We start from the raw sequence: 26155 nt of genomic DNA, 5'->3' as shown, positions 1-26155 counted from the left end.
GATAATCAAAATAAAGCTCCAAAACAAGATAAAAGATAATTTCTTGAATGATTGCCTAATAATGTACATAAAAAAAAGGAAGTTGTTCGAAACTTTAGCATTGATTCAATTATACATGAATTTAGTTCTATAAAAAAGAACGCTAACATAGCATTTATCTTTTTTTAATTGTAGTTATATTTATCTTGCATAGTTATATTTTTGTTTTTGCACAAGTGACATATTGGAACATCTTCTCATAATGTGCAACTTAGGTGGTTTGTGATGTTATAAGATATTTAATCAAAGGTTATGACTATCTCACTTTGGTCTCTAAAGCATAATACGTGTCCCGCTTCAGTTCTAATTAAGTATTAAATTTTTGCATGTTATTCTCTAAAATATAAAATATGTCCTACTTAAATATCAAATTTGTCTCATTTTCGCCAACAATTTTAATTAAGTGGGACAAATATTATATTTGGTGACTAAAACATTCCATTTAGACTCTTGAAAGTATTACCATTACAGGGTCAACTCCTTGTTGAAAATCCAGCTGAAATTCACTCCTCGGGGCTGCAATTTCTTGGCTCGCTCATCAGCTCGTTCTTCAAACTTCCTAATCCTATGCGGCAGTCCACAAACAAAGTCCTGTGCACGCCGCGCCTCACCCGCCAATCCTTGGATCTTCTCCAAATTCCACTGTCCAATGAAGAACTCGAGAATGTTAGCATAATCATCGGCCGTATAAACTCCAATCCGCTGTGCCACGGCTGCAAAGTGTTCGAACAGATGAGGGTCCTGCCCATCATGCATCAAATGAGCTGGCATTGTGATTTTCTTCTTCATCATCTCTGATATGGCCAGCATGGCCCCATTGGGGTCGATTTCCAGTAGCTTTTCAACAATCCTAGCGTAGGCAATCTCATGGCGCTTCTCATCGGCGGCAATGGTCCCGCAAATGCGCGCAAGCACCGGATCACCTCCTTCCTTGGCTAGCCTAGCTGTGTTGCCGTGTGTCACGAATGTGGCTCTTTCTTGAAAAGATGTGTATACAAATCCTAAATACGGGTTACGGTCTGTTCCAACATCCTGTGAATTCACAACAAATGTTAGAAATGAAATGCAGAATTGCTAATGCGTGATGCTAGGATGTGGAAGAGAAAAAAGAAAGTTTTCGGAGATAGATTCAAGTTTTAATTTTTTTGACAATGATGAAAAAATTTTATAAAAATATTTAAATGCAGGAGGGCAATAAACATGATATATGAGTGTGTGTACTGGTGGAAGTTTAAGAGGGTGGGGACAAGATTTATGAAGATGTATATTTAAGGGGCACATTTAAATTTTGATAAGAAAAAATTTGTTGGACAGTTAAAATATTTGTAGGACAAAACTTACACAAGTTTTGTTTTAAACAAAGGGTTAATAACACTTTGCCCCTTAACTTTGCAGGATGCATGTAAACAATACCACCAGCAGAATTTTTTTTTTAAGAACCACCAACAGAATATTTGGAAAAAAAAAAATCCGATTTTCAACATGCAAAAATCCAAATGAAGAACTCACCGCTCCAGCACCGATTAAGTATTGCACAGTCCTGTCAATCATCAGCATGTCAACTCTACCAGAGAGGTACAAGTAAGTCTTGAGCAAATCACCATGCCTATGTTCTTCAGCCGTCCATGCCCGAGTCCAAACAGCCCATGGACTTGAGCTCGCACCAGTCTCATCACGAACCCCTTCATGAGTATTCATCCACGACTGGTATGTTGGTAGTGCATCCTCAGTGATCATGTCACCAACCAGCACCACAAAATACTCATCTGGAAGTCCAGCTGTTCTTTCTTGTAGGGCCCGGACCCGATCGGAGAATTCGTCGGCAGAAAGCTTTGCCGGGTCCGGGAGGAATTCAATGGGTTGCCAGCATTGGTTCACTGGCTTGATGAGTGGGAGGAGTCTTTGGGTGGCCCAATGTTCTAGTGACTTGAAGATTTCTGCTTTTTCTGGTGGCATGTAACGGCTAGCCTGAAAATGCTTTGCGGGTTTTGGTGGGGCTGCCCTGGCACGGACCGGTGGTTGCTTGAATGTGGTGGCGAGGGCGGTGCCAATTGGAGTCCATGCGGCGGTGTTGGCGGTGATGCTGTGGAAGGGTCCCAAGGTCTGCATGGCTAGAGGTAATTTTGGGACGGGGTTTATTAATGAACTCAATAAATAGTTATTCTGTGCCAGCAAGACCTTGCACGTGAGTGTTGGATAGAAACCATCACCGAATCACACGAGTGCATCATGTACCAGTTTAAATTTTTTATTAAGCAAATTATTTTAATATGACAATTGATGGAAGTCAAGATTTGAATCTTTGACCTCCTACTCCATCAAATTTTAATGCGTTGACGATGACCATCAGTCAAAGGCTGGTGGAAAACCTGCGGGATCAGGTTCAGACGCTGACTCATCGATTTATGGGGAATTGGTCACCTCCAGTGCTGATAAGTTTTGGGGGCGTGATTGTCCATCTCCAATTTGCCGACCGATAAAATCTCTTAGATTTACCAGCCATGTGGGTTGGTTTGGCTATTCATTTTTTGACGAACTAGGAGGTGTACACCGCGCATGTGCGCGGTGTAGAATTCAAAGACTGGCATGCCTAGTTTTGCTCAATAAACTAATAAGAATCTAAAAAATAGAAGAAAATGAAAACGAAAAGTATAATAAAGGACATAATAGGCTATTGATGTAGTAAAGTTATGACTAAAAACAGATAATAAGTAGATCGTTGACTATCGGTGTAGCAAAGGTACAAGTAAAAATAACACAAGAAGTAGATTGTCAATCGTTCATATTGAGATTGTTAATGTTGAGGTTGTCAATATTGAGAGCTTCACCCATAGGTAGTGATTATATTTCATGAGCTACATATCTGGTCAGTCTAAATCTAGAAGGAGAAGGCTTGATGTAACATATAATCATATTTCCCCATAGAGTAGTCATGAGATGTTGAGTTAAATCTACATTTTCGTGGAGATAAAAAAAAAAAAGTACCATAAGCTGTTGAAGAAATAGAAGGAAGCAGTTATTACATAAAAAGAAATGATAATTACTTCTGTCTGTAAATAGTAGGCTCCGTTTGGATTAGATGTTTTTGGGTTTGTTTTTCAAAAACACCACTGTAGCATTTTGAATCTGAAAAACAAGTCCGTTTGGATTAGTTGTTTTTTGGGTTGTTTTTCAAAAACTATATGAAAAACTTTTACTGTAGATTTTTTTGGATTATTTTTAGAGGTATTTTTGAAACATATTTTTGAGTATTTTTAGAATATTATAATTTTTATATTTTTATATAAATATACATTTATGCATTTATAATACATTTATAGATATTTATAAATAAATATATTTATATATTCGTATAAAAATATATAAATGTATTATATTACATAATATAAATATATTTATAAATGTATAAGTGTATATTATTATAAATGTATAAATTATAAATGAATATTATAAATTATAAGTGTATATTATTATAAATGTATAAATTAGTATATTATAAATATATATTAATATTATGTAGAAATGTATTTATATAATTAATATAAATGTATATATGTATTGATATTATGTATAAATGTAAAATTAATATTATGTATATTAATATAAATGTATAAATGTATTAGATTATATATAATACATAATATAAATGTATATTTAAATGTATAAGTGTATATTATTAAAAATGTATAAATTATAAATGAATATTATATAAATGTATAAATGTATAAATGTATAAATTAATAAATTATAAATATATATTAATATTATGTAGAAATGTATTAATATAATTAATATAAATATATACATGTATTAATATTATGTATAAATGTAAAATTAATATTATGTATATTAATATAAATATATATTTGTATTATATTATATATTATACATAATATAAATGTATATTATAAATATACATAAATATTTATATATTATGTATAAATGTACATTTATATAAATGTATAATATATTATATATTATATTATATATAATTTATATAACATATAATATTTATGTAAATATATTATAAATATATATAAATATATTATAAATAAAATAAAATATTTATAATATGTATGTATAAATATATAATATTAGAAATGTATAATATATATAATATACATTATTATTAATATAATTTATGTATAATATACATAATTGAAATATACATATTAATATATATTAATATATATTATAAAACAAAATTGAATAAATATATTTATAAATTTATATATAAATAAATGTATTTATATAAATATATAATATTTATTTCAATTGATATAATATATATAATATTATACATAATTGAAATAAATATATTTATATTAATATAATATATATAATATACATAATTGAAATATACATATTAAAATATATTAAAATATAATTGAAATATACATATTAAAATACATAATTAAAATATACAAATTGAAATATACTTATTAAAATATACAAATTAAATATACATAATTGAAATATATTTGGAGTTGTTTTTGATATATTGTTTGGATATGGTGTTTTTGAAGTTGTTTTTGAAATACACATTACTGTAGCATTTGGAATGTGAAAAACAGTTTTTCAAAAACAGGTGCAAAAACACTCAATCCAAACGCAGAGGAAGAGTTTTAGTGGCCTCCAAATAGCCTTGATCAGCTTTATCCCTCTATAATCACCACTCTCATATGGCTTCTGAATCAGTTTTTGCCACCTATAACAAGCAGTAAACAAATTTCAGCAAATGGGAAGAGCGAGGGAACAAGCTCATTTGCACTATAATGTTGATTAAAAAAATAATAATAAACAAAAAAAAAGACTTGGCCATCTTTAACTCGTTGAACAATTTTTCTAGGAAATGTAACGCAAAAACTGAATAGTAACTGCTTGTTTTTCAATCATCTCGAGCATCAGCCATAAAATTGTCAACAAAAAAAAATTTAAGCTCACCAAGCCTAATTACACCATGGTTCAACATGCAAGAAGCAAAGTAGGTTATAAAGGTCTTCCAACTTGTTCTGCAACAATTGATAATGACCTTAATTGATACATGCTAGACAATAGCCTGTGGTTTAATAACAATCAGGCAAAAGATTACTCGGGCACTTGTTCAACTAATGCCAGAATTCTTTGCTGCTGCCATACCTGAAGAGGGGTACCAGTAAGACACCACCTGCAATAGGATGACAATTTGAAGGCAGCCTGGGCACCTAGAGTTTTAGAGGACTTGATGGTATGAGATTCATCCAAAACCACTCTGTACCAGTCAACTCTCTGGAAAATGCTATTCTCCCCATCCTGTGTTAACATATAAAATAGTAATCATCCTGTGTAGAAACTTCTCAGTCAAGTTTGACTTGCTGATTTACACAACGCATGATTATACCTATGTGCTTATTATCATCCCTAAAGAAGATTTCTTCCCCGTACTTTCAAGTTAATGCCAGCTCTCACTATGCTATTCAGGTACATAATTGACACATTACTTATAGTAGCAAAAAATTGGAACAATTACTGTCACAACCTTTCACATTTATAGGTACCAAGCAGTAGGCACATTAACATATACTGGAAAAAGTAATGCAATTTTTTTCATATCATAATGATTTGTTGGTATTACTATATTCCATTCTGAAAAGGGGTAGTGGACTATGCAAGGAAGCTTGACATTTTATTTAGGACACATGAGGAAGTCACTGAGCATCTATTGTACAGGTAAATGGACCAACAATGTATGGATTCGCAAGTTAATGTACACACCAAAATGCAGAATATAAGCCACATATAGTAAGGGAAGAGAGAGAGAGAGTTGCATTTTGTTTACCTGATAAATGTAACTCTCTGTAAATGAAAGTATTGGTAAGTATTTGAATATTAACTGCAGCTGGTGAACATCCATCTTATAAAAGATAAAATATGACCTGCACTGTTCTTCAGTACCGTCATTCCAACAATGTTGAGGACAATCCCAAAGGAAAAGTCTTGCCATTGCGAGAACAAGAATATCCTCCTATAATAAAAAGTAAAACCAGCTCGAAAAAATTTTAAACCCAATTTTGTAGGCAAAAGAAAAGACTCCTATAGTACCATAAAAAAAAGGACTTTTGTTAAAGATTGCATGGTTTGGTTATAACAAAGAACAATATTGCTCACAAAATCTTCCAATGTAGAATTTGCTCAAAGCATGGAGTCCAGCCCAATTGTAGCAGCTCCTTGGAAGTTGTCTCATGATCGATCAACCTTTTGCTCATCATCACAATGTACTGGCACAATATTTTCAATACGTTCATTACCTACAAAGTAAAACAGAACAGTCAGCTAAATAATTTGCAGAAAGAATTAATAAACCTACAAGATATACCCTATATCCCTTCCAAGAAGTAGTTTAGATCAAGTGAGATATACCCTATATCCCTTCCAAGAAGTAGTTTAGCTCAAGTGACATTTTGCAGAAGTTAATTTTTTATTTTAAAGTGACATTTTGCAGAAGTTTCAGACAATTGATACAAACGAGCAAGTGACCTCATTTTTTCAGATTCATTTAAGTCATATATGGCCTAAACTCAGCTCCACTATGTAATGAAGCTGAAGGCACAATCCATAAGAAGATAGTCTACAAACAAAATATGTTAAGTGTCGAACTGGAAAACTTTACCTTCTTCCCCAATACATTGCAGTGCTTCGTTCAAAAATAAAGTTGAAATCTGTCAAAAAGATAATCACAAGCATAAGCAGAGTTCTTGCATTCCATTTACTCTAACCTTAGATCACGCAAAGAAGCTTAGGCAAGTTATCATACAACACAAAAAAGTAACCTTTGTCATATACTCTGAAATCAGTATGCACTTCATTTCCATGTCAAGCTCACTGCAAGGTTGAGCCTTCACCAAATTGATTCAAGGTCACAAGGGGAGAACAATGAAACAAACAGGTGAAACAACTCGAAACATTTTAATGCATGGAAAATAAGAGAAAAATGGCATGCAAGCTTTAATGAGAGAAGTTGTTGGTTAATATTATCTGGTTCATTTGGACTTGGTTAACAGCAAAGATTTCACATTGATCAGGAAATAACTTTTATAGCCTCATAACCACTCATTTTAGCATATTTACCACATCCAGTACAATATGACTCACAATGAAGCCATCATACAACAATTCATATAGTCCATGTAAGAGACATATCCTTTGCAACGAGCTAATGGGCTGCAAACTTATCCTCTGCAACGAGCTAATAATAATACCAACCAGAAAAATAGTCGCACGAGACATATCCGTATGAAATAGACCAAAGTTTTGTTCAGGGATATAGACTTACAATAATTCGATCAACACCGGCACTCCCAGTCCTGCTGAGTACTGCAACAATATCTGCCACATGGTATTTCTTGCCATTGTATATTCATCTGAACATACCATCTGTAATTGAGAATCATTTATGCATTAAAAGTAGATTTACTCGAAAAACTATGTTCCACAAAAAGTGTTTTAGAAAGATTTAAGATTTGACATACCAGTGAGATTGACTGCTGTTTCTGTTCAAGTTAAAACTCCACAAACACTATATCATTAAACATGATTAAAATGATTCGGTGTCTTATTCAAGACAAATACAAAAAAGGGTTAATTGCCAATCATCCGGAGAGTCGGCATTAGTGAAACTTGGAGTCTTTTTGGGTGTCTGTCTGCCTGAGAGTCCGATTGAGATGAACTGGAAGTCTGGAACAGCAAATAAAATTTATTAGAGAATAAAAGAAAATTTAATCAAGGGGTAGGAACAGCATGCACAAAATTAAAATGGAGAAAGCAGTGGACTTGAGAGACAAACAAAAAACAGAGAGATGGAAAGAAGAATATTGACTTGTGTTGAAGAAAAGAGGAGAGGGACAAAAGAGCAGAGGAAGAAGATTGGTTGATTGAGAAATGGAAAAGGGGAAACAAAGAAAGGGGAGAGGAGTACGTCTGGACTCTGGAGATTGGAGTGGGTAAGAGTTGGTAAGAGTGGGTGGAGCAGTTCCTGATTTCCAGTGAAGGGTCTGAGCTTTGAAGGGCCTCAACGCCAATGAAGAACCAAATGGAAGCACACGCGGGACGATATGGAAGTCAACGGTGATGCTGAAGAGTGAGGGGCGTCTCGGTGATGCTGAAGAGTGAGGGGCGTCTCGGTGATGCTGAAGAGTGAGGGACCATGGACTGAGAGGAGAGGAAAGGACGGTTCAGAATTCTGAAGCATAGAATAGTCAATTCTTACCAAACCCACATGGGTTTCTTTAGGAAGCAAAGAACGGAAAAAGAAAATAAAGGTGCGAAAGTGGGTTGAAGGAAAAGGACAATTACTATCTTCTACCTTTACCTTGTATATATACCTTGTATATAAGAATCCAGCCAGATTTAATGCTTTCCTTTCCTCTTGCCACGTGGTTCCTTAATTATCTGACAAGTGGCAAGTAAAGTGTTTCTTACAAAGCTTCTCTTGACCGACCGAAGTCTTCTATTTCTTTTCCTTCTTTTGCCATTCCACCGTCTTCCCCTCAAATTGCATTGAAGCCTTTTCCTGCTCTCTCTACCACGCGCCTATTCTGAGCAAAATTCAGCACACCTATTCTGAGCAAGTCCCATCCCAACCGGCTATGCTACCAAACCCACCATCTCATCTCTTTGTGACTTCCTTCTTTAAGCCAACAGGTCAGCTGCTACTCCTGCAGCCGCTTGATTTGCTGATCATTCACATGGCCTTTGTACTTCAGAGCAGGAGAATTGGGTGCAGGTGAACTACTTTGCTTACACTAGCCGTTTTTCCCTCTTTCTCTGATATCCAATTAACCCGTTTCTGTATCGATTTCGTCTCATGTTGCCGAATTGTTGGAGCCTCACATGATAGTTGTACTTCAAAGGAGTGAAATGGGGAATTTTTTTTTAGGTATGCCATTCTATTCTGATCAGCTTTGGTATTCAATTTTCCACCCAAATTATGCTTTCTATTCAACATTCATCATCCGTATGATTACGATTACAAATATCTGCTTGGATGTGATTTTTCCCTTATTCCAGTTCTGCTGAGAAGTAGGATTCCTATTCACTTAGCCTGTACCTTTTATCTGTATTTGCACGTCTCTTTCTCTAATCACACTCTCATTCTAACCTTCGTTCACTCTGGTTTTGGCTTTTTTCCCTCTTGATTCGGTATGTGCTATTTCATATGGAAGTACAATTTTTTGTTATTTCCTTTTTGGTTTGAACATTTGTTTTTTCTTCTTTTTATTTCCTTACCAGGGTTTAATGAATCTAAATTTTGTTCGAATATAGTGTTGATTTTTTTGTTGGATTTTCACAACAGATGAAGATCAGAAATAGGTGAATTTATTTTGTTCTCATTTTCGGCTGTGATGATACAATATTGTTGCCGTGAGTTGTGTTTCAGGCTTGATACTAACTGGATTTAAGCTGTATCTTGGCGAGGCAACTCAGATGGCATTTTGGAGTATATATTATTCCAGAACTGCAACTGAGTTTGCAGCCATGGTTGTGCTCTTCTTCTTCGCCTGCCATTGACAAACAAATTGGAGCTTTACTTTTAATTGTCAAAGTTCATTGTTTTTTTCATTTATTAGTCCAACGGTAGCTTAGTTTGTTCTTCCGAAATTCTCGTACAAATTCAGTTCTACTTCAAGTATTATTACTCCCTGTTTTGATGCTTTCTTATCACTTATCTCAGGTATGTTATGATCCCTTACAATGATTGCTTATGTTATATTTGCTTCATTAACTCAAAACATGGTTTTAGTATGACACTGCCTTCAAGTGAATATGTGAAATCTCATAGGCATGGCTATCAAATGTTTGATGAAATGTCTGTCTGAAACTTGGGATAATTGGTTCTTAGGTTGATTGCAAATGCAACAATAAATCTAGATGGTGTTTTTTGGATCTCTTGAGAAGGTTCTTTAAACAAAAGAATTGCTTCATTTGTGTTTCTATTGATATCTAAAACTAATAAATTAGCTTTATTTTGAATCAAATGTTGGCCATTTGATGGATTTTAGAGTAATCTAAGTGGTTCAACATTGTCACTCAACTTGCTGTCCAGATTCTTCTTCTTCTCTGCATTGAATTCACTGGTAAGTTTCAAAACTTATGTTAACTTAAAGGTCTTTTCCAATTTTTTCCTATTTTTTGAAAACTGAGTGTAGCGTAACATGATTGTTTTTTGCTTCTTTTTTGGTGGCTTGATAATATCAAACTCTTAAGAAAAAGTTCCGAGCTCATTCAGGACCGCCAGCTCCCCAGGGCACTCCTTTTTTATATCTGAGAAGCACCCTCCGATGTAGCATTTTGGTGCTGTAGGATATGGGGTCACTGAAACAGGGAGGTTGTAGCCATCCACTATACTTACGTCGTAGAAACTCGGCTGCCTCTTGTCAACCTGCAACGTAAACTCTACTAGCGTCACAGGAGGAACGCCGATCACCCCGGCGCATTCGAGTCGCCCGTTGCAGTCGCCTGTTTCACAGGCTCGTCCGTCGTTGGAGTAGTCGAAATTGCAGCCTGTTCTGGCCCAGATGCGGCCACTCGAATCTCCTGGTGCCTGGAATTTCCGGAGTCTCCCGGATGGAAGATAGAAGCCACCGTTTGCTACGACTGGAAAGCCTTGGTTCGGGGCAGTGGCAGGCCATATGGGAAATGGGCACTTGTTGCTCACGTAAAATGTGCATGCTTCCACAACTCCACTACTGCCTATGGGTTACGTTAAACTATAAACGATGCAAAAGAAGAATGCTTTTTCATTTATTTGGTGAGTATCTGAATGAATTTTTGTTGTTATTGTAGGAGGCAACAAATTAAAACAAATCTTGCTACCATCAATTGAGTAATAGGTATTTCTTGCTTCTTTTTAGCTGTTAGGTTATTCAAAAATGTTTTGTTTTATTCTTGCTGCTAATTGGAGAAATAAGTGAGTCACAGAAGAGTAATTTTTCTTATTTGGAATCTATAGGGCTATTTGTTGAGTTCAAATGCTTGTGCTCTTCTTTTAGCAAAGCTTTTATTAACTAATAATCTGAGCCTTAATTTTGATTGTCAAATTCAATTGTTGAATTATATTTAATAATTTGTATGTCTTGAGCTTGTGATTCAATTTTAGCTTTATTTCTGTAGCTTTGACTATTTTACTATTTTTCTTGCTATTTAATTGCCTACTCTATGATACTGACAAAAAATTCTCGGTACTTCTAATAATTTTTTGTCCCTGCTCTTTTCTTCCTTGTACTCCTGTAGATGTTAAAACTCTACTTTGAAGCTAGAGTTTTGAAATTAGCATGCTTAAGTTGCCAATAATTTTTAAATAATGACAATGCTAAATATGAGCAAATTTAATCTACTGAAAAACTGAGCATTTTCTTGTGAAAATAAAGTTGGGAAATGATTATTATTCTATGGAAATGATTATTATTCTAAGTTCTAAGTCATTAGATTCTCTACCTAGACACTTTGTCCTTACCCGAGCATTCAAATGCAAGGTTAATATTTTTGTCCTTACCTGAGCGTTAAAATGCAAGGTTAATATTTAGAATGCAACCTTATTTATTCTTTTTATAAATTTTTAAAATTATTTATACTTTAAGGGAAAATAAATACCAAAATTGATATTTTTTGTCTAATGAGAGTATAAACATAATGAGAAGGGGTTTAAATGCTAGGTTAATTATTTACAAAGCATATATAAGTGCATCGTCTTTATTTAATTTTATAAACACTCTCCTTATTCCTTGGATTAGTGACAGGAAGAGATATGAAAAATTGATAAATTTTTCATAATACATAGAGATTGGATAAGAGATGATTTAATTGATGGCACATTTTTTGCAATAAGACTACATGTGTGTGCTAGGGAAGGTGTATTATTACAGTTTATACTCTGCTTTGGATTTTTTTCATTTATTTATCTGTTTTTATGGCCTATTAGATGTAAGTTTCAATTTTGGTTATCATGAAGTGTTTATCCTCTTAGTTGTGTCTTGGAAAGTTTAGTTTTCTGACATGTTTTCTTGAACCTTTTATATTGAAAATTTATAAATCCTCACTAGATGTTGGACTCATTTTTGTGTATTTCATGAGGATGTCCCTTTTGTGTTTTTTTTTTTGTGCGTAGGGTTACTTCTTGACAGCAATCAATTAATCTCAATGGGCATTGGCTGTGATCAATTAACCACTTGTTCTTTTGTGCACCTTATTAACATATATAGTAATTAACATATATAGTAAATGTGTGAATGCCAATCCCCCCAATTGAACCCAATTGCTGACGTGGCACGCTGTGATTGGCCGATTGATGGTAGTCCTCCGTTGATTGAGCTGATGAATTGAATTGAGGACAAAATCGAGATTTCACGCCTTGCTGAATAGGTAGGGTTCCTGAGAGTCTTCACTTGCGCTGCACATTGTGTGTCTTGCTTCTGCTCCGTCTTTCTTCCGTTCTTCTCCGATTCTTTCTCCTTTTCTCTTTTCTGTCTTTCACTTCTTCTCTTTCTTCTTTAATTGAACATTAAATAACAGTGCAAGACAAAACAAAGGTCACACGTTGGGCTTTTTCTTACAAGTTAAAGGGTATCTCCAGAGCTTCTCTCCCCTTCCATTTTTCTTTTCTTTGTTCCTTTCTTTGGGAAGAAAATAAGATTCGGGATTTTCTCTCCCAGAGATGTCAAAATGTTTTTCCTCCTCTTAGTTTCTCTTCATCTCTCCAGTCTTTTTCTACACCGCCATCTACCCAAATCTTTCTTCCTCTCATTAGTTGAATCATGAGTACGCTGGATCATCCACCATTATAAAAGCAAAATATATATATATATATATATATATATGGAGATCATTTTTCCCTTTTAAACTCTTCTTCATCTCCTTCTCAGAAATTGTCATCTTTATCGGTGATTTTTGTGGGTTTTTTTTCCTAATACTCGATTGTACTTTCTATGGTGTTGTAGGTGGAACGGTTGAATATTTACATGGACTACAGATTCAAGGTAAGTGTCTTCCATGACTTTTCCTTATCTTTAAACCCAGATTCAAGCAAATTCTTTTTCTCATATGCTTTTACTCTTATCTCTAAGGTTTTTTTTTTTTCTGTTTTTTTGTATTGCTTTAAGAAGGAATAATTTGACTTCCGTATAATGTATTGTGCTCTTTATGATGTTTTGGTGAAACAATTTTTTTGTTTTTGTTTTGGGTTTTTTGCTGTTGCTGTAATTTAGGGATTTTTTTTATGGAGAGCAGTGAAGGAGGGGATGATAATGTTCTGGACGGTTTAGCAAGTCAAAAAAGGTTTGCTTTTTTTCATACCCTTTTCTAAATAATCAAGAACATTATAATTGTACTTTTTTGGATTGAAATATGTTATATTTCACAACATTTTGCCAAAGGATTGATAGGGAATGGCTTTGGAAATATGCTTTGAACAATCAATTGTATGCATGTAGAAAATTACTCCAGTTCTTTTGTTTGATTTGAAAAATGAGGTAGTGTATTTTTTTGGTGATACAGGAAGTTTTCTGAAGCAAGACTTATCACTTGAGATATGATAAGTGAATGGGTGAGAAAGTTGAAGTTTTGATGTTAAAAATCACATTGGAAATGGTGATACATTTGACCATAAACCTTTTACGAATGAGAAATTTTTTTGCTTTCACTGGACTAGAATGCACCTACTTTTACACTTTTTTTCTTCATTCCCCCAATTTTTTTGTCTCCTATGTTTCAGAATTTTTTGTCTAAATGTTTTCTTTTAACCCGAAAAAGTAGAAATAGGCTTTTGTGTGTGCCTATAGGGGTTTAAAAAGTAAAGGCACTTTTAGAGTTAAATAAAAATGAATGGTGCTTGTTAAATTGGTTGCTTCGGAATATGACGAAATTGGGAGGGGCATTGCAAGAGTTAATTCAGTTTGAGGGCGTTCTCCAGTTATGATTCTGGGTACTCGTGTATTTGCCATACTACCTATCTTTACTGCCTTGAAATTTAGCGGGGTTCTATCTATCTCTATTGATTGCAGTTATTATTTCTTAGCAGCTGAAATGTCTTAAATTTAGCGGATAGAGCAGCTGATGTTCTATGTTCAAATTTCCCAACTCTTGTTTAGTTGTTGTTTCGGTTTTTCAAAATAACTGAAATCGTCAATTTTCTTGGTTCTTGTTCATGTCTCTGCCATTGCAAGGGGACTTTGACTGCCATTTCCAGGTTGGTCTTTTGGCCCATGTTCCAAAGAATCATCCAAAACATAATGAATCTGTTATTAAACTACATGGTATTCTTCGTAATGTCAAGATTTGGGAAGCTGTATGATGAAATCTTTATTTCATAGTTGATTTTTCTGGTTTTGTGGTTTTAATGTGCAAAGTGAAATCATTATTATGCCTAACTTCCTTGAAGATGTTTTGATCAGTTCATGATTCATGAGATACATAGTTATATGAATTAGGTAAATGTAGTTTCAAAAGCAAAATCCATGTAATCTATTATGAAGATACCATCTTTCCCCTTTTATATTACTAAAAAAACCTAGCTCAATCTTTGACTGGAAAAAATATGTTCAGGAAATAGTAGTATCCCTGTGCTTCACACCATTGACCTTTGATGTTGGACCCAATTTTGCATTTTTAGAAAAAAGAAAAATTGGAAAATAATGCATAGGAACTTCTTTAGAATTTGCTTCCACATATATGTACAGTGTTTTGTTCCCTATGGGGAAATTACATCAGTGACATTATTTTTATTGATTGATTTTTGTTGGTAAGACTCGCTTTTATACTCTCTCAGTAGATTCTTCTCCTTATACAAACTTATGATTTGTGTAATTTGCTGGTTTACTTTCAGCGACTACATTTCTCATTGTTTTTGGGTAATTGTTTAATAACCATCTATTTTACTTATTTGTTTTCAGGTTATCTTTGTGAACTCTTTACCCTTTCTTCCATATTTTTCTTGCACGATGAGGTGGAATAGTTACAAGCTATCAGAATGTATCACTTCAAGAGGTGGAAACATTTTCAATTCTGATTTTTTTGTACCTGAGCACAAGAATGTATAGAAGGTCTGTTGCTCTATCATGTACTTAATTGTATTTTAGCACATTTCAATTCCAAGTAAATAAGCTCATTTTATGCTTTCTGTTTTTGGAATATTTGGCTTATGTTTGAGGTACTATTTGGGTAGGTTTAGCTTGAAGTTATAGTCCCTTTTGTGATTTGTCCCTCATCCTTCAACTGGTAGATTATGTTTAATTGATCTGGTGGATTATGTTTATTAGATTTAATGACGCATGGTTTCTTTTTTTCATTAACAAGACCTTTGTTCTTCTGATCTTTTGCCTCTTAGAAAAGTATTTTGTGTCACTGATATTTTTTTATCTGATTTGTATTTTTATGTTATTGCCTTTGTAGGAAGAAAGATGACAACACCTACCTTTCATTCTTTTCTGTTCTGTAGAGGTATATTCTTTTGAAGTTTTTTTTAACTCTTTTTGGCTGATAAGAATGTTCTTTTGATTTCTGTTTCTCAAGTCTCAAATCTTTTGAATTTTTTTTGTCTTACCATTATTTTTGTAAGAAGCAAGAGGAATTTATCACTGTCTGAAAAAAAAAGAAAATTTTTTTGAGTAAATAGACTCGTCAAAAAAGAACACTGGATATTCAAATACTATCTGAGTAGCAGTATGAGTTAGTAATCAAGGCGCTCATACCTAATGACCTCAATTTTTGTGATTTATCCCTTTTGAGAATTGGTGACTCCATGTTAGTGTTTCTCTCGCATTTTAGATTGTGGCCAACTATTGGTTGTTTTATAACGATTATAGAAGAATCAGGTTTTAGATTTAGAAAGGCTTTTTTTCAATAACATAATTCTACTAAATCTACTACGTTTTTTGGAGATGTGGTAAAATTATCATATCACATTGTTTGGAAACTTTCTTGTGTTGTTATAAGAAGTACGAAAAGTTTTCAGAAAATGCTGATTTATTCTTGTAAATATTTTCCTTTTTGACTTATCAGATATTACCAGAATTCTTATGTAATTCTACGTGTCCTTTTATGTAGTAGATTGCATTTGGATCCATTTGCTTAAGGTGATCCAAACCCTTTCATGTATTCACCTATGATGCAACAAAAAAAGTATTTTTGGTCCTTAATTGTTGCTATTGTAAGCTTTAGGTCCTTTGTTTAGGTTTTAGATTTAGAAAGCCTTTTTCTAATAACATAGTTCTACTGTATCTGCTACGTTGTTTGGAAATGTGGTAGAATTATCATATCACATTGTTTGGAAACTTTCTTATGTTGTTATAGGAGGCACGAAAAGCTTTCAGAAAATGCTGATTTATTCTTGTAAATATTTTCCTTTTTGACTTATCAGATATTACCAGATTTCTTATGTAGTTCTATGTGTCCTTTTATGTAGTAGATTGCATTTTGATCCATTTGCTTAAGGTGGTCCGAACCCTTTCATGTATTCACTTATGATGCAGCAAAAGTAACTTTATAGGTTTTTTTGGTCCTTAATTGTTTGCTATTGTAAGTTTTAGGTCCTTTGTTATCTGTTTAGATTACAAACTATTTATTTACTTCAAAAAGTGGCTTAGGGACGATGTTTTGTCCTATTGCATCAATGTGATTTGGATGTGAAATTTTGAAAAAAAATTTAGGTGTTTAGTGCTTAATTCCTATTGTTTTACTTCTTTTTTGCAATTTAACATATGCTATGCTAGATTTGATGGTGTAGCATAAGAATTTTAACTATATTTATTTTCTACTAAATCCCAGATGTTTATTATGGGTTGAGATATTAAGATTTATAGCATAGTACAAAGGATTTTGGAAATTGTTTTCTCAATGTGAATTTTATTTAGGCCCTTTTTTTTAATGTTAATCTGTTTAGTGTAGATCCAAGGTTTTGTCGTCTTCATTTCCCCCCCCCCCAATAAATTTGCTATTGCCAGCATTTTTTATTCTAAGTCTTTGTTAGATGAAGGAAGAAAAGATAAAGGAGGCTACTTTTTTTCAGTAAGCCTTGATGATATGTTTTAATGTCCTTTTTTTTGTGTGAACAGATTTTTTTCGTTGTAACTTGCTGTAACTTTCTGCTTTCTTTATCCTGTTATTGGTCTTTAAAAAAGTGAAGCGTGAAAATTTGAGACGGCAACCTATTTCCTCGAGATCCAAAGTTATTTTCTTTTACTTGTTTTACCTACTCCGTTTTTATTGTTTTGAGTTCTCTGTTTGAGAATCATACAACCTAATTTCTTTTTTGCAGAATTCAACTCGGACATATTATTGCTTGTACACTTGCTGTTCGGCCTGTAGTTTTGCTTGCTTCCTTTTTCTAGAGATGTTAGTCTTATTTTTGTTTTTTCAGCTTTTGGTTATTTGTCAACCTTATTGATGGGTTGCAATATTTACTTTTCTTTTCTTTTTTTTATCAACTCAATAGTGGCAAGGAGAGTAAACTAATTTGTTTTCTTAGGTAATTTGTAGTTTGCCTTTTATTGGAACTTTATTTTGGTTGGCAATGTCAACCTAGCCAGTTACCAGTGCCACTGGTAATGAAGCTATTTTTTAATTCTTTGTAATGATGATGATCCTTAAAGGATATCAATAAATCAAATTTCTTGACTTTTTGATGGTTTATTAGAGGATGTAGTTTTATATTGCAAACTTCAATGGCATTTCTTCGTGAAGTTTTCTTATTGGATTGGATGAATATTTTGTCAATGTCATGAACTTTATTTTTTTTATTTCATTTGGTAAAATAGTAGTTGAACTCTGAAGCCATTGTTTTGTTACAAAATAAAATGGGTATATTTGATGTCCTTTTTGTAACTATTGCAAAGATTTTGATACACCTTTATGTAACTTTTTATAATTAATTTTTTAATTTGAATAACTGAATGTTTCTGGGCAAGCTTGAAAATTACACCGCGATGCGGTGTTCTCCTCCTAGTGGATCTCAATATGTGATCTTTTGTAATTGCAGCCTATGATTACACTTTATATTAAGTATTTAGCAAGTCATCTCTTGTCTCTCTAAGACTAACTTGCACTTGAAGATGTTAAGCTATTTGTCAAACTACTTGCCAATCTTTTGTCATCTTCTCTTCTCTTTTGCAATGCTAATGATTTTTTTGTTTTGTTTAGTCTCATATTGTTAGCTGCATACTTGATTGGTAATTTATAATTTTAAGAATGCTATTTCGCAAACATTACTGTTAATCTTATTTTATATGACAATAGATTATAGGGGGCCTAGGCTGTGCTTAGCACAGCCGATAACCTCCTAGTTATCATTACTCTCTTTAGTGGGTTGCATGGAAGCAAACACAGTCGGTGGCTCACAAACGCAATTCACAGCCCAATTGCAAGCAGCAGGTCACGTGAACGGCGCATGAAGGACGACAACTTTTCAGCAAATCACCAATTGACATGTCAGCAAAAACACACACCTTCGGACAAGTTCCTAAGCACTTAGTCTACCTTAGGTTGATGAAAGATCGACCCCTCAATCGCAGGGAGTATGGTAACGGAGACGGGGTAGGGACGGTCATCAAAAGGATTGTTTCTGAACAGTTCACGATTAGGATTTGGTTCAAAAAAATTGTATAGTCTAAATCACTTCTTATACCTCGTTTTTAATAATATATGTGAAACTCATAAAAATTTGTTTTAAAATTACACGTTGTGCAAATAAAATTACACCGTATGCAAAATGCACAAAACCGCAGGGAACCGTTCGTAACGAGTGGGGAACGAGAAGGATGGGACAGTACAACAAAAGCCAAGGAGCAATCTTTCCGAAGACAGCTGATATGCCACAGCGACACTCCATAACACTTAATGCAGCTGCCTAAACATCGTTATGAAAAAATAAAGAAGATTAAACGGCTGGCATAATTTGTTAATTCTCAGAAGCATAAATCCAAATTATGCAGATTCAGTCTATTCATGCCACGTCGCCATGTATTTTTTCACTTGCAAATTATCTTTGATAAGATAGATTTTTAGTATTACTGCATTAGTTGTTTAGAAAAGTGAAATTGAATCAAGTATGTAAAAGCAAAATAGAGTCAACAAATATAAGTATATGCAGTAAAATGGTAAGTTAAACATTTACCAAAACAAAAGCAAAATAGAGTCAACAAATATAAGTATATGCAATAAAATGGTAAGTTAAACATATACTAGATGCACTAAAGTCGGACCGTTATAAAAGACTTTACTATCTATCATATGTAAAAGTGCCTTGAATGATTTCTATACCATTTATTAAAGTGCTTGGAATGATTAAAATATATTATGTACTCTTCATACATAATATATTTTCTTTTTCTCTTTGTTTTCAAAAAATATTGTAATTGGGAAAAATCAAGGTCCAGTTGCCAACATCTTCATCTCGACAATTGTTAGGCTCCGATCCCCTTCAAATGAGCTCCTTATCCATTTCTATGGTTTTTACCTTAATTTCTATTTATTTTAATTCTTTAATGATTATTTTTTTTGACTTTTTTCATATTTTGTTTTGGGTTTTTCTCCCTTTTTTGTTTTGATTAATTGTGTTGTGTTACTTGATGATAATGATTCAGTAAAGATCAGAATTTTCCTCTGAAGCAGATTTTTTTAAAATTTCCTAATGATGATTATATTGGCAATCTATAGTGTTATTCATTTAGATACGTCAAATTTTAATAGATGAATTCTAAAGAATTATTTCGTTTTTGTTGTGACAATTTTAGGTCCCATTTTACTATACTAAAGAATTATTTCTTTTTTTTTTTTGTAACAATTTTAGTCCCATTTTACCACAAAGAGAGGAAACTTTTAATGAAAATAAATTTGGGATGTTAAATTTAGAACATGATAAGACGGAAGTCTAATGATTCTTTTAGTGAAGGATGTACGAGAGAGATATTTTGGAGGTATTAGTCTGTGTGTGCTTATTAGTGTGAGATCAATGGAGTCTATTTTGTTAATGATTTGATGTTAATTACTATTTTGTTATAATGAATAAGTTCCATAAAAAAAGAGGATATCTTATTAGTGTAAATGGACCCTAATTTGCACATCTTATTAGTGTAAAACGATTTGTGCAGTAGCAATATACAATGTAAAAAAAAAAAAAATTACTATAGGTCCATTTCCAGCTTGGAGTGTTAGTTATAATGCTCATGCAATTAGTCAATAGATCAGTACTGACAATGATCAATGTGCCTATAAATGGCCATGTGATATTGATTTCTCTATTATCTCACTACATTTATGCATTTGTCGTTGTTAAGCTAAATTTTGTGTTAGTACTTGCTCAAAAATTCTAAACATAAAATTCAGTTAGAAAAACACTAAGGTACAAAGAAGGTAATAATAGTTAAGGCCTCAACATTTAGCAAATAAAATTGAAAACATGATATAGTAAGTTCATTCCAAGTTAATTGCATAACACAATTTAGTTAAATCTAAAAAGTTCTAGCAAACATACAAAAAAATATCGTCTTCAAATCTTACTAATACCACTTAAGCAATAGCGTAATTACGTGAAATTAAAAAGATGTAAGGGATTAGGTGGTAGTCAATAGACTAGGTGGGTAAAGATGGAGATTGTAGCCAACTTAAATGCAACTATTGTAGCGAGCTATGGCCAAATCTATGTATGGTTTCAATCACTTTCGGTTTGACAAGATATTTCGTGCACGTATGTATGGTTGTTCATGAAACTGGCCAGCTAATTCCAATCAATTTTGTTTTGACAAGATATTTTCATGCACGTACGTATGGTTGTTCATGAAACTAGCTCGCCAATTCCAATCTTTAAATAGAGTGTCCGGGCTTAATCACATTAGTCAAGAAGTTTAATTAAAATTACAAACATATGCTACTATTCCTCCTTTCTTTTTGAAACATTAGTTTGCTACCCTCAACTCTTTTGATTGTTTAATTCCACTTTGTTTTTCTTTCTAATACTTTGCTATATATATATAGATATATATATATATTCATATTACTATTTCACCAAGCATATTACCCCTTATTTAGCCAAATGGGGCACATGTTACAACGCAATTGTGATTCAAATAAATAAATTATATAAGTATACATAATTATATATATATATATTATTTATACATGGATCCAGGTAGGATTTAGTTTAGATCTGAAATTAGATACGAATAATAAAAAATCAAACCCTATCTAAATCCATGTATATGTGTGTGTGTAAGTAAATTGGATATAGATGCATTTGAAACTTTGAAAATGGATAGACTAGTTGATAATAATTCTTCCTTTGAGTTCATAATATTGTATTCAAATTCTTGAATGTTAATTTTATTATTTGAAAACAAAAATTGAATGGTATTTATGTTATTTTTTAATTTTATATATTTTTAAAATATTTTTACTTTAGTTATTCACTGTATATTCAGAAAAATACTCACGGATACCTATTGGATTTCTAGATCCATGAGAGCCTGAGTCTGAGTTTACTTTTTCAGATCCATAAAGGTTTCGGTCTGGATCTAACTAAATTTAATAAGTTTGGAACTAGATCAAAGGGATTTAATCCAAATTCTACCCATTTGCATGCCCAAATGCAAGGACAAGTCTATCATGATTTTCCTGATCTAACACCTAAGGAGAATAGTCCTGAATATTTTTCAATTATACTTTCATGATATTGCACATGAGTTTAAAAATAGAATGTGCATAATACCAAATGGAAAGTTAAATGAAGAGTGAAGAAGTTAATGAACATTTGGGAAGAAAAACCATACCTAAATTTTTTCAAAAGATTACAAGACTTTCTTTCAATATCTGATATTCAAGTCCGTGTCATGAAAGATGTCAATTTATATTAACACGATTATAATTGCCGGCCTGCTGATCAAGTTAATGCAATGTGGGTTGAAGGAAATAATGCAAACATACCATTTGAGAGAGAAATGGTAGCACATTCTCATGCTGGTACTAGACACAGAGTTAGGCAATATTATGGTTGCTATGATGCACTTCGATATCCTATTCTATTTTCAAATGAAGAAATAGATTGGTATCAAACTATTCCAAAGATTGATCCTAATGCTTCAATCAAACATGATAATTCAATCTCAAATTTTCCAACATCTACGTCTCCTAATGATGTCTTTGCTAATGAAGAACTAGGTATTTCACCAATTCCGAAACATATTGCGTTTCTATATTGCTCAATGATATATTAACTAAGTATCATAAGGACCATGTAGAAGTTACCGAAGAATGCAAGAAGAAAGTCTCATATCGATAATCTTGTACTGATTGTGATCAATGTACAACTTTGTGTACCTGAAAGATTCTAAATTTACAAAGTATGACTGTGATCAGTCCATGGATGAGCTCATGTTGCCAGATAGAACTGCATTAATCAATTTCTTAAACCTTCTCCTACCTAATTAAACACATCTCCGTCTCAACTGTGGGATCATGTTACCATGGTTACAGTTATTTAAACAAGATTGTACTAGTTAATTTTACCACTTGCCTACATAATATTTCTAACCAGTTTAACTGAACAGAGCTTTCATATCTAATACTGACCGTCCTTTTAACTATACCATAGAAAGGATATCTCAGTCTTCTTTTTTGGGGTAACGTAAGCTGTTATTACCTACCAATAAAAAGAGATTCAGGTTGTTATTTTAAAAAGGATATCTCAGTCTTCTTTATGAAATAGACATACCTTTATAATTAAAATTAATATTTGATATTTTAAGATGTCATATATTTAAACAGATGAAAATTATTTTGAATATAACATATTAAGATAATTTTGTTCAGAAAAATTTTGGCACCCCTCTCAAAGAAAAAATCCTGGCTCCGTTCTATAGTCTATAGAATGGACATTTTCAATTATGAAGATAATCAAAATAAAGCTCCAAAACAAGATAAAAGATAATTTCTTGAATGATTGCCTAATAATGTACATAAAAAAAAGGAAGTTGTTCGAAACTTTAGCATTGATTCAATTATACATGAATTTAGTTCTATAAAAGAACGTAAATCTCAATTTACTTTTAATAAAAGAGGATAAAATTTTAGGGTATGCTAACATAGCATTTATCTTTTTTTAATTGAAAATAGTTATATTTATATTGCATAGTTATATTTTTGTTTTTGCACAAGTGACATATTGGAACATCTTCTCATAATGTGCAACTTAGGTGGTTTGTGATGTTATAAGATATTTAATCAAAGGTTATTTCTTGTCTTAATTTTAGTTATGACTATGTTATATATTTATGAAATAGACATACCTTTATAATTAAAGTTAATATTTGATATTTTAAGATGTCATATATTTAAATAAATAAAAATTATTTTGAACATAACATATTAAGGTAATTTTGTCCGAAAAAATTTTGGCCTCCGAGGAAAAAATCCTGGCTTCATCACTGTTAGTAACTGAGTACCATAGTGCACAGGAAGCGTCTATGTTTTCTGTATGACCAATTTAATTCCTTTGCAGCATTATTATGGGTGCAAACTCAATTATTTCAACTTTCAAACGTACTCTCAGCTAGTAATATTAACCGTAGAAGGAAAAGCTATTTACATACGAGAAACCAGTTAATTCCGGGTGGACAAAAGTTCGTAGAAATCCTTTGTGCTTGCTGCAGAGGAAAAATGATAAGAGAGAGTTTGACCTCCCAAAAAGTTTTGAAATTTGTTATTCATTTTAAATCATTCAATTATACTCAAATTTTCATTTTGGTCCCTAAATTTTTAAATGGAACACTTTAATCTCTAAAGTATAATGACTATCTCACTTTGGTCTCTAAAGCATAATACGTGTACCGCTTCAGTTCTAATTAAGTATTAAATTTTTGCATGTTATTCTCTAAAATATAAAATATGTCCTACTTAAATATCAAATTTGTCTCATTTTCGCCAACAATTTTAATTAAGTGGGACAAATATTATATTTGGTGACTAAAACATTCCATTTAGACCCTTGAAAGTATTACCACTACAGGGTCAATTCCTTGTTGAAAATCCAGCTGAAATTCACTCCTCGGGGCTGCAATTTCTTGGCTCGCTCATCAGCTCGTTCTTGAAACTTCCTAATCCTATGCGGCAGTCCACAAACAAAGTCCTGTGCACGCCGCGCCTCACCCGCCAATCCTTGGATCTTCTCCAAATTCCACTGTCCAATGAAGAACTCGAGAATGTTAGCATAATCATCGGCCGTATAAACTCCAATCCGCTGTGCCACGGCTGCAAAGTGTTCGAACAGATGAGGGTCCTGCCCATCATGCATCAAATGAGCTGGCATTGTGATTTTCTTCTTCATCATCTCTGATATGGCCAGCATGGCCCCATTGGGGTCGATTTCCAGTAGCTTTTCAACAATCCTAGCGTAGGCAATCTCATGGCGCTTCTCATCGGCGGCAATGGTCCCGCAAATGAGCGCAAGCACCGGATCACCTCCTTCCTTGGCTAGCCTAGCTGTGTTGCCGTGTGCCACGAATGTGGCTCTTTCTTGAAAAGATGTGTATACAAATCCTAAATATGGGTTACATTCTGATCCCAAATCCTGTGAATTCACAACAAATGTTAGAAATGAAATGCAGAATTGCTAATGCGTGATGCTAGGATGTGGAAGAGGAAAAAGAAAGTGTTCGGAGATAGATTCAAGTGTTAATGTTTTGACAATGATGAAAAAATTTTATAAAAATATTTAAATGCAGGAGGGCAATAAACATGATATGAGTGTGTGTACTGGTGGAATCAGCTTGGCATTTAAAGGAGGGGGGGGGCAAGATTCATGAAGATGTGTATTTAAGGGGCACATTTAAATTTTGATAAGAAAAAATTTGTAGGACAGAACTTACACAAGTTTTGTTTTAAACAAAGGGTTAATAACACTTTGCCCCTTAAATTTGCAGGACGCATGTAAACAATACCACCAGCAGAATTTTTTTTTTTGTTTTTTGAAAGAATCACCAACAGAATATTTGGCCAAATGAAGAACTCACCGCTCCAGCACCGATTAAGTATTGCACAGTCCTGTCAATCATCAGCATGTCAACTCTACCAGAGAGGTACAAGTAAGTCTTGAGCAAATCACCATGCCTATGTTCTTCAGCCGTCCATGCCCGAGTCCAAACAGCCCATGGACTTGAGCTCGCACCAGTCTCATCACGAACCCCTTCATGAGTATTCATCCACGACTGGTATGTTGGTAGTGCATCCTCAGTGATCATGTCACCAACCAGCACCAAAAAATACTCATCTGGAAGTCCAGCTGTTCTTTCTTGTAGGGCCCCGACCCGATCGGAGAATTCGTCGGCAGAAAGCTTGGCCGGGTCCGGGAGGAATTCAATGGGTTGCCAGCATTGGTTCACTGGCTTGATGAGTGGGAGGAGTCTTTGGGTGGCCCAATGTTCTAGTGACTTGAAGATTTCTGCTTTTTCTGGTGGCATGTAACGGCTAGCCTGAAAATGCTTTGCGGGTTTTGGTGGGGCTGCCCTGGCACGGACCGGTGGTTGCTTGAATGTGGTGGCGAGGGCGGTGCCAATTGGAGTCCATGCGACGGTGTTGGCGGTGATGCTGTGGAAGAGTCCCGAGGTCTGCATGGCTAGAGGTAATTTTGGGACGGGGTTAATTAATGAAATCAATAAATACTTATTCTGTGCCAGCAAGACCTTGCACTTGCGTGTTGGATAGAAGTACTTTGATTATCGGAACAAGAGCGAGAAGAAATGGGATATTTGGTAACTAGGAAGAAAGTCGAGGGAGGCGTAGGATACCTACTACCCTAGAAAGTAATTTCACCCTCTCACAGGAACGTATCCACAATTCAAATGGGGTACTGGACGGTCACCCTGCATAATACAACAGTTAGCATCAGGTCTGATCCCAAGAAATATTAGGGTTCATGGCAACTTAATAATGACAATAATAAAATAAATAAATCAAATAGAGAAATACAGGAATTTATGTGATTCGGTCCAATTGATATAAGTTCACGGACGAAAGGATAGTAGATTTACTATAATATAAAGAGAGCACAAAGATTACAAGACTAAATTTAATGGAAAGTTAAATGAAGAGTGAAGAAGTTAAT

At 33.5% G+C, this 26155-nt stretch overlaps 3 protein-coding genes and 1 long non-coding RNA gene across 4 annotated transcripts; 1 reads left to right on the top strand and 3 right to left on the bottom strand.

Moving 5' to 3' along the window:
* Positions 1-504: 504 nt before the first annotated feature.
* LOC113757072 (stearoyl-[acyl-carrier-protein] 9-desaturase 6, chloroplastic-like) lies at positions 505-2148 on the bottom strand. The gene is made up of 2 exons (XM_027300478.1): positions 1549-2148; positions 505-1071 (listed from the first exon to the last, which is right to left on the bottom strand). The coding sequence occupies exons 1-2, from the start codon at positions 2146-2148 to the stop codon at positions 505-507; spliced, it is 1167 nt and encodes a 388-aa protein (XP_027156279.1).
* Positions 2149-9010: 6862 nt separating this feature from the next.
* Positions 9011-10818, bottom strand: LOC113757071 (pathogenesis-related protein 5-like). Its single transcript, XM_027300477.1, has 2 exons — positions 10811-10818; positions 9011-10763 (listed from the first exon to the last, which is right to left on the bottom strand). Exons 1-2 carry the CDS (start codon positions 10816-10818, stop codon positions 10277-10279), a joined length of 495 nt encoding a protein of 164 aa, XP_027156278.1. The 3' UTR covers positions 9011-10276.
* A 1728-nt stretch (positions 10819-12546) lies between these two features.
* LOC113757073 lies at positions 12547-17561 on the top strand. Its single transcript, XR_003466182.1, has 6 exons — positions 12547-12636; positions 13011-13049; positions 13278-13347; positions 14961-15110; positions 15460-15507; positions 17324-17561. It is a non-coding gene; the product is annotated as an uncharacterized LOC113757073 (long non-coding RNA).
* Positions 17562-24055: 6494 nt separating this feature from the next.
* LOC113757070 (stearoyl-[acyl-carrier-protein] 9-desaturase 6, chloroplastic-like) lies at positions 24056-25664 on the bottom strand. Its single transcript, XM_027300476.1, has 2 exons — positions 25065-25664; positions 24056-24622 (listed from the first exon to the last, which is right to left on the bottom strand). Exons 1-2 carry the CDS (start codon positions 25662-25664, stop codon positions 24056-24058), a joined length of 1167 nt encoding a protein of 388 aa, XP_027156277.1.
* Positions 25665-26155: the final 491 nt, after the last annotated feature.

This window comes from Coffea eugenioides, unplaced genomic scaffold, assembly GCF_003713205.1.
Source record: "Coffea eugenioides isolate CCC68of unplaced genomic scaffold, Ceug_1.0 ScVebR1_2695;HRSCAF=3770, whole genome shotgun sequence".
NCBI classification, from domain to species: domain Eukaryota; kingdom Viridiplantae; phylum Streptophyta; class Magnoliopsida; order Gentianales; family Rubiaceae; genus Coffea; species Coffea eugenioides.
This window is presented reverse-complemented; position numbering and strand designations above follow the sequence as displayed.